We start from the raw sequence: 15,672 nt of genomic DNA on the forward strand, positions 1-15,672 counted from the left end.
TCGCTTAAACCGTGTTTTCAGCCACAAATTTCACTCTACAGACCTGATTTTCTCAAAAGTAGTAGGAAAACTTGTCCTGATTCACACAATGTGTCTACCTAAACGATAGGATTTACGGTTTTTGAATGACAAGCCTCAAAGTGAGGAGAGCACAGGTGAGCGGACTCATTGACTCCCAGTATAAACGTTGCTGAAAAGTCACTCGTTTTTAACTCCCTGTAGCGTCCTCATTTTTAACAATACAAACAAAAAAAATACATCATTTTATTCAGGAGACCCTTCTAGCGCTCACTGTGAAAGAATTTTGTGAATAGCTGCTTCCGTTGTCGAGTTATTTGTCATTGTTCGAGGCCTGGTCCTTCATAAAAAAAACAGTAGAAAACTCCAGCCCTTGTGTGTCAGCCTCACCTTAGCCGCCCACTTTATTAGGAACACTTCTGTTCGTACATACAAACTACAAACACTCTTCTTAGAGTTTATTTTATTTTTAAAAGGGACAGTGCACAAATTAAACATTATCCTTGTGGTAAGGACAGATGTCTGTCCCAGGTTAAAGCAGTACATGCTAATTTCCGCCTGTAGTCACTTTGTTCATACTGTTGAATAGCTCTTCTTCATGATGGCTGCTGTCTCAAGCACACACACAATCATTGCATTGAAACGTCATTGCAGGTCACACGTTCACGGCCAGCGAACATGCGTGAGCGAATTGCTTCGCGCACTGCATCCTCTCACAATTTCCCCCGGGGAATTGTCCGGTCTAGTTGAAATTACTGTACACCACTGAGAGATGCGTTCTTAAAAGCAAATTACCGGCACTGTGGCACTTTATTTTTTTTGTTTACATTCCTGCCAGGTATTTTAAGGTTATTTTTTTAAATTTGTTATTTATTGTTCAAACTGCCTCACGTAAGTGCTCTGTTTGCTAACGGAGTTGTTGGATGTTAAAATAAGGTGTTAAATAAAAAATGAGGAACATCCTGGATCCGTTTCTTTCCTCGTCTTTATTATTTTTTATGGATTATAAGAAGTATCGGATCGGGACTCGGTATCGGCAGATACTCAAAATCAAATGATCGGTATCGGATCGGAGGGCAAAAAAACCTGATCGGGACATCCCTACTTGTGTGAGAATATGATGTTTTCGGTCATGTTTATGCAGAAATGTAGAAAATTCTAAGGGTTCACAAACTTTCAACACAAACTTTGTTTTACTGCCAGTGGAACTGGTTCATTGTACAAAGTGGATGGAATAATGAAGGAGGATTACCTTAGAATTCTTCAGCATAACCTCAAACCATTGGAAACTTGAACATGATTGGGAGTCACAACAGGACAATGAACCCAAACATGCATCAGAGCTGGTTGTGGAGGATAAAGCAGGCTAACATTAAGCTTAAAACAAGCCCTGACTTCAACCCTATTGAAAATATATGGCCCGTGCTTAAAAGTCAAGTCCATGCCAAGGGGGGAAAAAAAATGAACTGAACTCTACCAATTCTACCATGAAGAGTCGTGAAATATCCAACCAGAATTATGCCAGAAGCTTGTTCATGGTAAACAAAAAATGTTTGGTCAAAGTCAATCTTGCAAAGAAACAAATATTAGGTGTGCTGTATGTAAAAATTTTGACCCTGTATGTATACTTTTGACCCTGTGTTGATTTCAGAAAACCCAAAGAAAATTGTGCACTGAATTCTCTGCCTTTTTTTCTTCTTTAAGATGTATGCTGTATCATTCTGCCACAGAATAAGAACAGTTCAGAGAAATCATTGAAAGCCCAAATATTGCTATGACATTCATATCACTCATATCATTCATATCATGACATTTGTCACTGTATGTAAACTTCTGACCACAACTGTAACTAATGGGAAACACTGTAATGAGCGTTGCCTCATGTTTTTAATAAATTATACAATGGCCTGTCTGTTTAATAATTATGACAGTCTGCTGTAGTACTCTGTGGGTCAAATCTTGCTAATGACCTTAAAGCCTATCATAATGTGTGTGACATTCTTCATAATCAATAATCAACCTTAATTTGGTGTGCCTCAGCCCCAACAAGCTTGAAAACCTCTGGTACATATGAGAGTCAGTTATGGTTGGGCAAATTACAGCAGTTTTAAATGAACATGCAGCCTAGCCTATAGCTATGTTTTAATGTCCATATTGAGCTCTTCATTCTGCTCCTCGAAAATAGCATTGCGGTCAGTTAAGGATGCTAGTGCCCAAACTACTTTTTTCTTTCAGCCGCTCCCATTAGAGGTGGCCACAGCAGATCTGTTCCGCATATTTGATTTGGCATAGGTTTTACACCGGATGCCCTTCTTGACACAACCCTCACCAAACTAGCCAGGCTTGGGACCAGCACTAAGTATGTACTAGCTTGTGCAACCCCAGTGGCTGGATATTTTACCTAATCTGCATGTCTTTGAACTGTGGGGGGGGGGGGACCAGAGCACCTGGAGGAAAATGCTGATGCCCTAACAGTATGTTGATATATTTATTTTATTTTTTTTTAAATAAATCTCCCACTGTCCGAAATGCCTGAAGGGGGATTATGTCATGGCAATGTCCATCCTTCCATCTGGGAAGGATACTCACCTTCTGAAATCAACTCCTCTCTCAATTTTTGGAGGAATTTCACAGAACTTGACAGGATTCTTTGTATATGTCGGTAATATGCATATTGCAATTTCATTCAATTCCATCACATTTTACCAGAGTTATGACATAGTTGCCAGTGGGGGACATTGTGCTCTCAGAGCACTCTTATTTACATTTGAAAGCCTATGCCTCCTAATACCTGCTTTTTTCCTAAATTTGTTTGGCCCCTCCTTTAATTTTTGACCTTTTTTTGTCCATGGCTTTTGTTTCATTGCTGCGCACTGCTTTTGCATTAGTTTAGAATGTTAATGTGCATTAGCTAACATGGTTGTGATTTGACCAGTGAGAACATGCCCACAGCATGCTGTCATGTGAACCCGAAATGACCAGCCCACAGAGAGGGCCAGTAAAAAGACAGCAAAGCAAAATCTCTGGTCATTATGCCCTGGCAAATAAAGATGAGCCAAAATAGCTGGTCTGTCCATACAGACATCCTAACGTATTTCTTGAGGGAATTTTCCACCCTGGAGAAATATCCTTTAGCAAAATCCATTCCAGTATGTTGGCTTCCCTCTTTTTCAGGTTCCTGACCATAGTTAGGAAGAAGCGAATCTGGTTTGGTAGGCTCACTCACCTACTCGCATGGCTTTCATAATGCTCCTAGATTCTAACAGATATATGCATCAGGACACAGATACACATGGCATTGGTCTGAACAAAGTAACATCTTCATATGAAAATGGCGGTCATCACTATTACAGTCGTGGCTAACTCCACATAACCTGCATAGCAAAAAAAAAAAAACAAACACATATACTGGGGGGTCATCCCACAATACCCCTCCTGCAACAGCCCCTCTTAAAACATTTTACAAGTACCATGCAACTGTGTGAGAAAATTATGACTAAAACTTTGACTAGAATTAGACTAAAATGAAAATTGAGTTCCACTTCTTAAATCTTGATGAAAATGAAACAAAAAAATTAATAAATAAAATAAAAAGACTAAAATGAAACTACAATTTTCAGTACAAGACGAAGTCTCAATTTAAAATTCTTTAAATTCAAAATTAACACTGCAATACTGAACTAAAACAACATTACCTACTGAACATTTATGGCAAATAACAATTACTTGTCTCATCTCATCTCATTATCTGTAGCCACTTTATCCTTCTACAGGGTCGCAGGCGAGCTGGATCCTATCCCAGCTGACTACGGGCGAAAGGCGGGGTTCACCCTGGACAAGTCGCCAGGTCATCACAGAGCTGACACATAGACACAGACAACCATTCACACTCACATTCACACCTACGGTCAATTTAGAGTCACCAGTTAACCTAACCTGCATGTCTTTGGACTGTGGGGGAAACCGGAGCACCCGGAGGAAACCCACGTGGACACGGGGAGAACATGCAAACTCCACACAGAAAGGCCCTCGCCGACCCCGGGGCTCGAACCCAGGACCTTCTTGCTGTGAGGCGACAGCGCTAACCACTACACCACCGTGCCGCCCACAATTACTTGTACAAATCCAAAATATTTTCTATAAAACCAATTTAGTGGCAGAACTGACTTTATAGTTGTGTGCGGGTTTTGTTGTTGTTGGTTTTTTTTAAGCTGTCTGTTTAGAGACCAAAACACAATGGACAGATATTTATCAGAGAGGTCTGATTCACAGCGCAGCTTTGCCATGTCAGATGTAAAGCCTTTTATGAGAAACCTCTCCTTTGCCTAAATTCTGATGAAAAGCCTTGCCTGCATTTTCCTGTAGTTACTAAATTCATCTCCGAGCTTGTCAGCTGTTTTGTGAATCTAAAGATACAGTCAAGAACCTTTCATTCAACCTTCATAAGCCTTAATGTAATATTGGCACGAGCCATCGTTCTCATTTCTGTATCCCTCATTTAAAGATATTGATTGATTGATTTAGTGAAGAAAATGTAAATGTGGTATTTTTCTACAGATATACAGGAGCATGCAGTGTGAAAAATACATCGACACCAAAAGAGAGATGCATGTGAATTGGATGAGGTGAGAAATACACCAGTTGTTGGATCTTTTTAGTGATTTGATTTTACAGCTCATAATTTGTTGGAAGAACTTTATCTTCTTGCTGTCACTGGTATCTCTGCCATGCTTTCTCTAAGTTTGTAATGCTGATCTGATTTTTACCTTTTCTGGAATCTTGCCTCATTCTTTTAGGTATGTGAATTGTGCCCATAATAATAAAGAACAGAATCTTGTGGCATTTCAGTATCGAGGGGGAATTCTGTATCGTTGCTGTCGACCCATTAACCCAGGACAGGAGCTCTTGGTGTGGTATGAAGAGGAGGGCACCAAAGAACTCAGTCCTGCACCTACAGGAACAACCAGACAGAAAGGTGTTAATATAGTCTAAGAGATTATAGAGGTTATTTTCTGCATCATCTAGTAACCTATTTCTTAGCCTAATATTGTTTCTGGGATGAATACTGTTGTACAATGGAGTCTACAATAACCAGAGCACTCCCCCAGAGAACTCATTTTGGCCAGTTCCACCAACCAGGTAGGACTTCTCTATCATATGACAATGACCAACCAGAGAGGGTGAAGTCTGTCGGCTTCCTCTGAGACACGTGAAGTCAGCCCACTACATCTCTTGCTATTGCGAATCCTTTGTAAAGTCTGGCTTTTCTCCATAAGAGTGCTAATTAATCGACATTTCTCATGAGTGCAACTTAATACTGATGACAGAAGAAAAATAATCAAACATCTTCCATTCAACATACTGAATAAACTCAGTGCTAGTTATTCTGAAATACCGTTGATTGTATTTGTGTTTCGAGCCATTTCCTGATGAGGATCATGTTCTGCCTTTAACCAAAATTCGCAAAACTCAAATGGAACAAAAAGGTCATGATAGTGGGCACCAAGCGAACACAGGGGAAACTTCTTTTTTTCAAAGCAAGAAAAAAAGGATTGTCGTATAAACTAATTGATTTTTTTTTAAATGTTTTAATGACTATTTGAAAATCATAACCCATTTCTAGGGTTACTTGTTTGAAACTGAATATATAGTAAACCACAAAATACTGCTGTATTTTTATTCATTATGCACAATTTAACCAGAAGTAGCATAAAATGCATGCCCTGTGGATTCTGAGTGGCGCAGCAGAAAAATATCCTCCCCATCATCTTCCCTATTTTCGGGAGATTGCCACATTCTAATCCTGATAATGCCACAGTCATCTGTGGTCGGGAGCTCAAGAGAGAAAAATTGGCTAGGCTCTCTGGGAGGGAGGGGTGACATGCTCTCTCTCTCTCCTCTGTTAATTACACCAGTGAGTCACGGGTGTCTGTGAGCTCATGCACATTCATATGGAAGTGAGTGGATTGGGCTTTCCTCTGAGTGTGTTATGCCACCCACTGACATTGTATGAGTAAAAGATGCGGTCAACTGGTGTTACTTGCCTCGGAGGAAGCACATGGTAGCCTTAGCCCTCCCTGGTTGGGGGTTGTTGTGTGATACGGAAGAGTAGCCTGATGGGTGGGAATTGGCCATGGCTAAATTACGGAGAAAATCAGGGTAAATAAACACATGCCCTATCACAACAAACACAAAATATAGGACAATGCTTTCAGACCTCCCCATATTACAGAAACACACAGGAGGGAGGGACAAAAAAAAACATTTTATAATAGCTTCAGTGCAATATAACCAGCTGGCTGGATAGAAGTTAGTTGAACACGCACATGCAGCATGCCTGAACCAAGCAAAGTTGTTAATTGGCTAATGCAGTTGTCCATCAAACCCATCAAGCATTATACAAATCAATTAGAACACATTTGCTTTATTTCAGGAGCACGTGATACAGTATTTATATTATCAACCAATTTAATAAGCAATAACATTATTTTTAGTATTAAATTCAATAATTCCACGAGTCATGCCATACAGAAAGAATCTTTAATTATGTTTATTTTTAACTCAAACTCTTTCAGCTCGAAAATTTCAACATATTCAGGGACAAGTAAGCGGTTGCTTTATTACTACAAACCACACCGTGGCATTCTTTGCATAATACAGTAAGGAAATTCCTGTAGAGGCTTTGCACCATCACATGACCCCCATAGCAATGGTAACTATACCGCCATGACAGGAGGCATGCTTGTAGTGCTTCATTCAGACGAGTTAGTTGTTATTGATCAGTATGGGAAGATTTTGCTGTGTTTTGGGATGTGTAAATCATTCTGAATGAAACAAAAGACATCAGATTTTTTAATTTACCAAAAGTAATTCATTATTGGGGGGAAAAAACAAGAAAGATTTGAAAACGTAGAAGGGAAAAATGGCTCGTAAACATATGAAGTGCAGTGAGGCGCTCAATCTTATACAGAGAGTTGAGCATAAGAGACAAAGTCTAGCAAGGTGCTTATTCTTATACAGTGAACATGGGCGTAAAGCTACAGTTACACTACAACTCGCAATGCTTTGCGATGGGTTATCAATGAAAAATAGGTGTTTTGGTGATGATGCTTGGCGATATACAGGCAAACTAAAAGTTGTGGTCACACAGCAGGCGAACTCTTGACTGTCACGCCTACACGCGCTCAAGCAGCCGCGCTTGCTCACAGGCCCCAGTCGTTATGGGAAACACCTGATGCTGGTTTGAGAACAATCGGCACACCCATATAAGAACACAGTCTTTTTGAATGTTTTTTTTTTAAATCACTGTCATGATTCGAGCCACGTTTATGATTCAGCTTTTGGTTTTGCTTGTGTTATATTTTTGCAAATATCACGCTTGCTAATAAACACTATTCCTGCACTTAGATCTGTCTACCACCGCATACTTGCAAAGTCTCTGTGAAAACAGCATCCTTATATGCGCATGCTGATTGCAGTCAAATCAGCATCGGGCATTTCCCATAATGACAAGGTCCCAAGTGTGCGCACAACGTGCTCCGAAGGACCCCTGAATGTAAATGCACTTTTAAAGTCTCAGTGAAAGTTAGGCAATGACAAGCTGCTGTGTTGACGCTCATGTTCACTTCACTGTATAAGAATGAGCACCTTGCTGCAGTTTTGAAATTAATTTTTTTTATTTTTGGAATTCTTACCTTTGTGGAAATGAAGTGAGCATATGATCGTATTTTTGACCTCTCCGTTCGACAGAGTTCCGCCCAATGTTTGTGCACCATTTTTCCCTTTTACATTTACAACCCTGGTCATGAAAGTGTTACGGAATTTCCCGGAATTCCGGGTTTTTAGATTTTCCGCCGGATTTTTTCTGCTAATGACCCGGAAATCCAGATATTTGACAAAACTCTTAAATCTCCGGTTTTCCGAATGGAGAAATTTATTTTTCTGATTTTTCGCGTTCCTAGACGCGGCGTAATACTTCGCATTGTCCTTGCATGGGCGCAGTCCTTAAATAGCCCAAACATAGTTCATTGATTAAAGACAGGTGTTCTTTGTTAACGGCGCACATGCCGGAGCTCGTTAGGCGCGCGCGCACCTTCAGGACTGACACCGTTCTGCGCAAGCGCAACACACTCGCACTAGAAAGCATGTTCAAGCTGCCAGTGTAGCTGCAGTCTTTTTAGTTGCGAATTACGAGTATTTTCTCTTGTGTTAATAAATCGGCATGTCAAAACAAGCAAAAGTTGCATTTTGTGGTTTGGAAGCCAAGTTTTAGTGCCGTTTCTAGAACGCAACATCAAGAAAACATGGAAGAAACAGCAATAGAGCAATTCCAGCGTTATGGACGTGACACTTGAACTCAAAATGGCAACAAATGACCCAGTGCATGTTTTATTGTCTCCCAGTATTTAAACAGGTGTTGCATATTTTAAGGCTGTACCATACTGGAGAAGTGATAGAACAAGAACAATTCCCATAGTACGTCTCGGGCATGCCAGAAAATGCCAATAAAAGATGCGTTATGGATGTGACAGAAAAAGTATCACTTTTCTTGGGTGACTGTACATTTTTATCAAACTCTGTGAAATTGTAAACCTAATGTCGAAATGGAGATATCCGTTTGATTGAGGGGTCCAAGGTGAATATTAAAAAATCTTTGTTTAAAATATTTTATATTTCATGCAGAGTTTCGGAAGGAAAAGTCAGCGTTATGGATGTGACGAAATTCCGTTATGGATGTGACGCGTCTGAAATAGACATGGCATATGTTTAGAAAATCAGCAATTTAACCACCATAACCCTTTGAAAAACTCTCTAAATATCAGCTAAAACTATCAAAGTTCTTAAATAATATTTAGGATGGCTATTGTTTTGCTGTTTTGTGGATTTTAGCATACATTTCTGTGGCTTGTGGCAATAATATAGAATTGTACATGATCAAAGTTGATTTTAGCTTGGGTTTTACATTATAAGAAAGAAAGACTGACAGTGACACATTAGGTTGGTTACAAATTGGTTCAACTTATTCACATCTGTAAAATACAGGCCTAGGTGATATCTCTGGGAGTGGTTTTGATGTATTACATGTTGCTTTATTTTTGCATGGTGAGGTTGACATGGAATTGCCCAATAATGGAAGAACCTGTTTCTAAGCTGCCTAAAACTAGCAATGGTAACTGTTTTGTTACATAATGTACTCAGGCTGCCAGTCAGTGTGTGACTGACACACACACACACACCCTACGCCCCGATTTATATGAGAAATTTGGTATTCATTGGTGTGTTTAAATTTACAGACAATATGAACTAATGTAAACAATTGGCTTCAACTCACATAAATATGAATTGGAAATTTTTAGTTCACTTTAGCTTCTGCAAATGAACAACTCTACTAAAAAATTGATAAACGAGGCTCAATGTCCCCAACATTGAAACCTGAAAGCTTTAGAAACTCTAACACAGGGTTCCCCAACCTTTTCAGCACTAGGGACCGGTTTGGTTCAGCATTGTTTTGCTGCGGCCCGGTGTGTGTGTGTGTGGGGGGGGCGTGGTCTCACACGCGCGAGCTGGGGGGCGGGGTGTCTACGTTTAGCAGACACTGGGAGAATGCATTTAGCTGACGCTTTTACAAATTAGAATAATTGATTATTTGAATTGGAGGACAATTTTGGTGATCGTTTTGGTTCCATATCTGGTGTTGTGCATGCGTTAAAAGTAGCGAACTTCAGCTATGAACAGTAAGTAAAACTGAATCAGGAACATAAACTTGAACGACAAAATTGAACTAGGAACATGAAAACAACATGCACAACATAATAGGAATAGGTGCTGAAACAAATTAAAGGCCTAATTTTATTATGGCATAAACCAATTAAATTTTAATGTAAGCCCTGTGCTTGTTTCCCTGCAGCTAGAATATCCCATCTGGGGGTGATGTTGGACAGTGACACTCTTAATGTATTTGAAATATCCAATCGGTTTCTCAGTTTTGTTTTGGTCACTGTCATTGCGGAAAACCCGGCCTCGCAAAGATAAGTAGTTGGGAAGGGCAGCAACGTTTTGAGCGCTTTTACGGCTATTTCCGGATATTCCCGTTTGGCGTTTACCCAGAACGCAGGCAGAGAGTTTGTTTGGTCAAATTTAGTCTTAAGACCGTCATTTGCCAGCTCGATCAGCTGCGCTTCCTCCTGAACGGACAGGTGGTCAGGAATTCTTGCAAATGGATTGCGGATCCATTCATTCTTATCACGCGGATCTCGGGAGGCTGGGAAGTAGCGGTCGAATTCTTTCGACAGCCCAACGAGATGGTCACGAACCAACTGTGATAGAGCTGGCGCTGGCTCCGTTTCCCCCAATAGCCCCACTAATAAATGAAACATGTCAAATACACCCTTGTCTACGCGACGCCCCCACTGATCCAGCTTTGCTTTAAATGCAGCGACTTTGTCTGCTACTTTAAAGACAGTCGTCATTCTCCCCTGAAGTGTCAGGTTGAGCTCATTAAGCAAAGCAAAAATGTCACAGAGGTAGGCGAGTTTTGACACCCAGTGTTCATCACTGAAATGCGCAGCCAGATCAGACTGTTTTCCTGCCAGAAATGCCTGCAGAGGCTCTCTCAACTCGAACACTCTGGCCAGTGACTTCCCCCTCGACAGCCACCTGACCTCTGCGTGCAAGAGAAGGCGTTTGTGCTCTGCATTCATTTCTTCGCAGAGCTGCTCAAACAACCGGGTGTTGAGTGCGTGTGCTTTGATGAAGTTGACCATTTTAACGACATCGTTCAATACAGCATTCAACTCCGGTGACAATTTACGGCTGGCCAGCATTTCTCTGTGAATGACACAGTGTGTGTGTTCGCAGTCAGGTGCAACCTCGCTCAGCCTCGCAGTGAAACCAGACAGCCGCCCAGTCATCGCCGCAGCCCCATCAGTAGGCTACATACACCGATGCAGAAGGACCAGTCTAATTTCCCTGACACGTAACCATCCAACGCCCGAAACAACTCTGCACCTGTGGTGTTTGTTGGAAGGGAGAGCACACACAACAGATCCTCCTCAAAAATGTACCGCACGAAAACGAGAAGTATTGCCCTGTTTTCCACATCAGTGGACTCGTCTACCTGAATTGCAAACCACGGCGACCCTTTTAGCCTCTGCAACAACTGTGCCTCAATATCCTCCGCTATATCATTAATGCGCCTCTGCACAGTACTGGCAGAAAGAGGTACCGAGCCTATCTTTTTGGCTGCTGCCTCCCCAAGCACTTCGTCGCACATGTCTTGGGCAGAAGGCAGAATTAGCTCTTCTCCAATAGTGAATGGTTTCTTTGACTTAGCTATTTGACACGCCACTCTGTACGAGGCTCTTAGCAAAGCCACGTTCACAGAAGTAGTTGTCTTTAGCATGAGTTTTTGTGAATCTTGCTCTTGCTTTTTGCGCTCAAAGAATTCAAGAGGTTTATTTTTAAGTGTGGGGTGTTTAGTTTCAAGGTGTCGAATGAGCTTTGATGGCTTCATAGACTCATTCGACAGCTTGTCCCCGCACACCACACACAACGGATTAGGAGCATGCGAGTCACCGGTCTGTGTAAAGACGAATTTTAGGTAGGAATCATCATATCTCCTATTGAAAGATCCCTTCTTTTTCTTTGGGTTGCTTCCGGGATCATTATTGTCATCGATGCTGGACCTCTTTTCACCCTTACCCAAACCAAAGAAACTTTCTAAGGACGTTTGCTGCTTCTTGCTCATTGTAGCTAATATACACTGTCGCTGACCGTGAGAACTGAGCTGATCTGAGGCAGCGCTGTGGGAAAATAGCCTACGTGTTGAGGGCGGGTCAGACAGTCATCATGATTGAAAAAAATAAAATGTGCTATCGGCCTCCGAATGCAATAGGCTATGCAGCGTCCACGCATACTTATCTAACGTGAAATGAACCCATGTTTTATTTACACCTCTCTCTCTCTTTTATATATAAAAAATCCCCCCCTTTTTTTGGCATTTCCCCCCAATGTCACGACCCGGTTCGGAATGTCTCGTGGACCGGTACCGGTCCGCGGACCGGTGGTTGCGGACCGCTGCTCTAACAGACCTTTACTTTTTAACAGTAGCGTTTTGGGATTTTGCTGAGTTTACCTTCAACTGTCTGATTTTTTTTTTTTCAAAGTAATGAACTGTGTAGCAGGAAAATCACCGCGTTTTCTAAATGCACTCCTGAAAATTACTCATTAACTAGGGGAATTAAATTTGATATTTTTGACATGTTAATCAATGTACATGAAAGAAAAAGGCTTAAAAGTTATAACTTGTTTTAGTGAAAATAAGTACTAAAATGCACTAGAATGCAGGGTTTTGCATGTTGTTATTAAAATATTTTCGGGGGACGTAGCCCCCCCCATCTCAGGGTTTTTCCTTTGCTCCACTTTCATCTCTACGTAGAAATCTCTCTATTTTGTTTCCCCCGATGAAAAATTACTTTTGGTAAATTAAAACATTTGATGTCTGTTTCATTCAGAACAATTTGCACATACAAAAACACAGCAAAACCTTCCCATACTGATCAATAACAACTAACTCATCTGAATGAACCACTACAAGCATGCTTACTGTCATGGCGGTGTAGTTACCATTGCTATGGGGGTCATGTGATGGTGCAAAACCTCTATACTGCTGCAGACTGAATTGAATGCCATTTGAACTGTTGCAGTGTGTCCCTTTTTTTATATGCCTGCAATTCTGTATGGCCATTCTTATGTCTTAATTTATGGATGCTGGCTTTCTTTCTTTCACCATTTACATTAATATGAATCAAGTGGGTTTCACAAAATCCCACAAAATTGAATTTCATTAACTGTGTGTTTAATTGAAATGAATAAGCATTTTAAATATGACAATCCATATGTAAAAATAAAGACCTTCTTGTGTAAATGCTTCTAGATAAATCTATTCATAACCAGATTGATAAATAAGGCCCGTTGTTGTATATGTTTCAGAACCTTGAATGCTAGGGCTGAGTCTCCTTATTAATCCTGGACGAGATGTAAATAAGGCTAGGCTTGCCATTACCTAGACTAAACATTATATCAAACAGAAACCAACTACTCCCCCTTAGTCAGTCTGACCCACGGGGCTATGACCAGTGCTGTGCCTAGCTGTTGTACCAGCACCTTATTGAATCTACAAGTATTCCTAGCTAGAGGCTGCTGTATCTTTGTCCTCAAAGATACTTTTTTTTTCCTCCTCAGTCTTCATGTAGGATCTTGAAAGTTTGAGGTTCAGTAAAAATGCTCCCTTACATTAGGTTACTGTGGTTAGATTTTATAATCTTGTTGCATTTCATGTAAAATTTCTGATACTTTTGTCCTTTCACTTCCCCAGAAGTAAAGAACACTTTGCTGCAAGTCTTTTCCTGCTCCACATGTCCTCGTTCCTGTGCATCTCAAATTGACCTTGACCAGCACATCCAGAGATGCCACGATGAAGAGTCTGTGAGACTTCAGGAATCAAGAGAGATTAAATATGAACTTCAGATCCCCTCCAAATGCTCCAGTAGTCAGCCAACATCAACTGATACTTTCAGTTCTGACACTTCTCATAATGATGTAGAGAAGGAAATTCACCACAGCTCAGACTGTGGAAAAAGTTTTGGTCATCAGAATGCACTCAAATGGAACCAGTGCAGTCACAAAGGAGTAAAGCCACATGACTACTCACAGTGTGGGAAGAGTTTTACTGAACAGAGTGCTCTCCAACGACACCAGCGCATTCACACAGGAGAGAAGCCGTATCACTGCTCACAGTGTGGGAAGAGTTTTACTCGTCAGAGTCATCTCCAACAACACCAGCGCATTCACACAGGAGAGAAGCCGTATCACTGCTCACAGTGTGGGAAGAGTTTTACTGAACAGAGTGCTCTCCAACGACACCAGCGCATTCACACAGGAGAGAAGCCGTATCACTGCTCACAGTGTGGGAAGAGTTTTACTCGTCAGAGTCATCTCCAACAACACCAGCGCATTCACACAGGAGAGAAGCCGTATCACTGCTCACAGTGTAGGAAGAGTTTTACTCGTCAGAGTGCTCTCCAAATACACCAGCACATTCACACAGGAGAGAAGCCGTATCACTGCTCACAGTGTGGAAAGAGTTTTACTGAACAGAGTGCTCTCCAACGACACCAGCGCATTCACACAGGAGAGAAGCCGTATCACTGCTCACAGTGTGGGAAGAGTTTTACTCGTCAGAGTCATCTCCAACAACACCAGCGCATTCACACAGGAGAGAAGCCGTATCACTGCTCACAGTGTAGGAAGAGTTTTACTCGTCAGAGTGCTCTCCAAATACACCAGCACATTCACACAGGAGAGAAGCCGTATCACTGCTCACAGTGTGGAAAGAGTTTTACTTGTCAGAGTCATCTCCAAACACACCAGAGCATTCACACAGGAGAGAAGCCGTATCACTGCTCACAGTGTGGAAAGAGTTTTACTCAGCAGAGTGCTCTCCAACAACACCAGCGCATTCACACAGGGGAGAAGCCGTATCACTGCTCACAGTGTGGAAAGAGTTTTACTCGTCAGAGTGCTCTCCAACGACACCAGCGCATTCACACAGGAGTGAAGCCATATCTCTGCTCACAGTGTGGGAAGAGTTTTACTCAGCAGAGTCATCTCCAAACACACCAGCGCATTCACACAGGAGAGAAGCCGTATCTCTGCTCACAGTGTGGGAAGAGTTTTACTCATCGGAGTAATCTCCAGCAACACCAGAGCATTCACACAGGAGAGAAGCCGTATCGCTGCTCACAGTGTGGGAAGAGTTTTACTTATCGGAGTAATCTCCAACAACACCAGAGCATTCACACAGGAGAGAAGCCGTATCACTGCTCACAGTGTGGGAAGAGTTTTACTCAGCAGAGTAATCTCCAACAACACCAGCGCATTCACACAGGAGAGAAGCCGTATCACTGCTCACAGTGTGGGAAGAGTTTTACTCATCGAAGTACTCTCCAAACACACCAGAGCATTCACACAGGAGAGAAGCCGCATCACTGCTCACAGTGTGGGAAGAGTTTTACTCATCAGAGTGCTCTCCGACGACACCAGCGTATTCACACAGGAGAGAAGCCGCATCACTGCTCACAGTGTGGAAAGAGTTTTACTCAGCAGAGTAATCTCCAACAACACCAGCGCATTCACACAGGACAGAAGCCGTATCACTGCTCACAGTGTGGGAAGAGTTTTACTTATTCAGTTACATTTAAAACCCACAAGTGCAATAACTCCGAGACACTGCATGATTTAAAGTTGTCAAATTAAATTTGTTTTTTATTCATGCTTTTGCTGAAAATGTCCTGTACTTTGATCCCAATTGTTCATATTAAAGGACTACATATTTTAAAACAATCTTAGTGATTTTTAAACAAGACTATTAATGTTTTCTTTTGATCTTATGTAGTTATTAAGTAGTCATTAATTACCACCATATAAATAATGATTCAACTGTAACACTATTATCAGTGTAGTACTGTAGCATGAGACTAATTCTTCATAGAATTATTACGGAGCAGGAGTTTAATGTACTATGTTTAATGGAAATGTGGGTTAAACCAAATGAATATGTCACATTTAAATGAGGCTATATGCTTCATCCTCAGC

General features: G+C 41.3%; 1 protein-coding gene across 4 annotated transcripts in view; it reads left to right on the top strand.

The window, feature by feature from the left end:
• The window catches only part of LOC132897861 (zinc finger protein 271-like), a 101,189-nt gene extending 85,769 nt beyond the window's left edge, over positions 1–15,420 (top strand). For 3 of the 4 annotated variants that reach the window (XM_060939105.1, XM_060939107.1, XM_060939108.1), the window contains 3 exons: positions 4,576–4,643; positions 4,815–4,993; positions 13,394–15,420. In XM_060939105.1, coding sequence (XP_060795088.1) covers positions 4,576–4,643; positions 4,815–4,993; positions 13,394–15,333 — 2,187 coding nt within the window. In that variant the 3' untranslated portion in view covers positions 15,334–15,420. The remainder of the gene's footprint in view (positions 1–4,575; positions 4,644–4,814; positions 4,994–13,393) is intronic. The other variant, XM_060939106.1, reaches the window with a different exon arrangement.
• The last annotated feature ends 252 nt before the right edge of the window (positions 15,421–15,672 follow it).

The sequence above is a fragment of the Neoarius graeffei genome, chromosome 14 (genome assembly GCF_027579695.1).
Source record: "Neoarius graeffei isolate fNeoGra1 chromosome 14, fNeoGra1.pri, whole genome shotgun sequence".
Classification (NCBI taxonomy): Eukaryota; Metazoa; Chordata; class Actinopteri; order Siluriformes; family Ariidae; genus Neoarius; species Neoarius graeffei.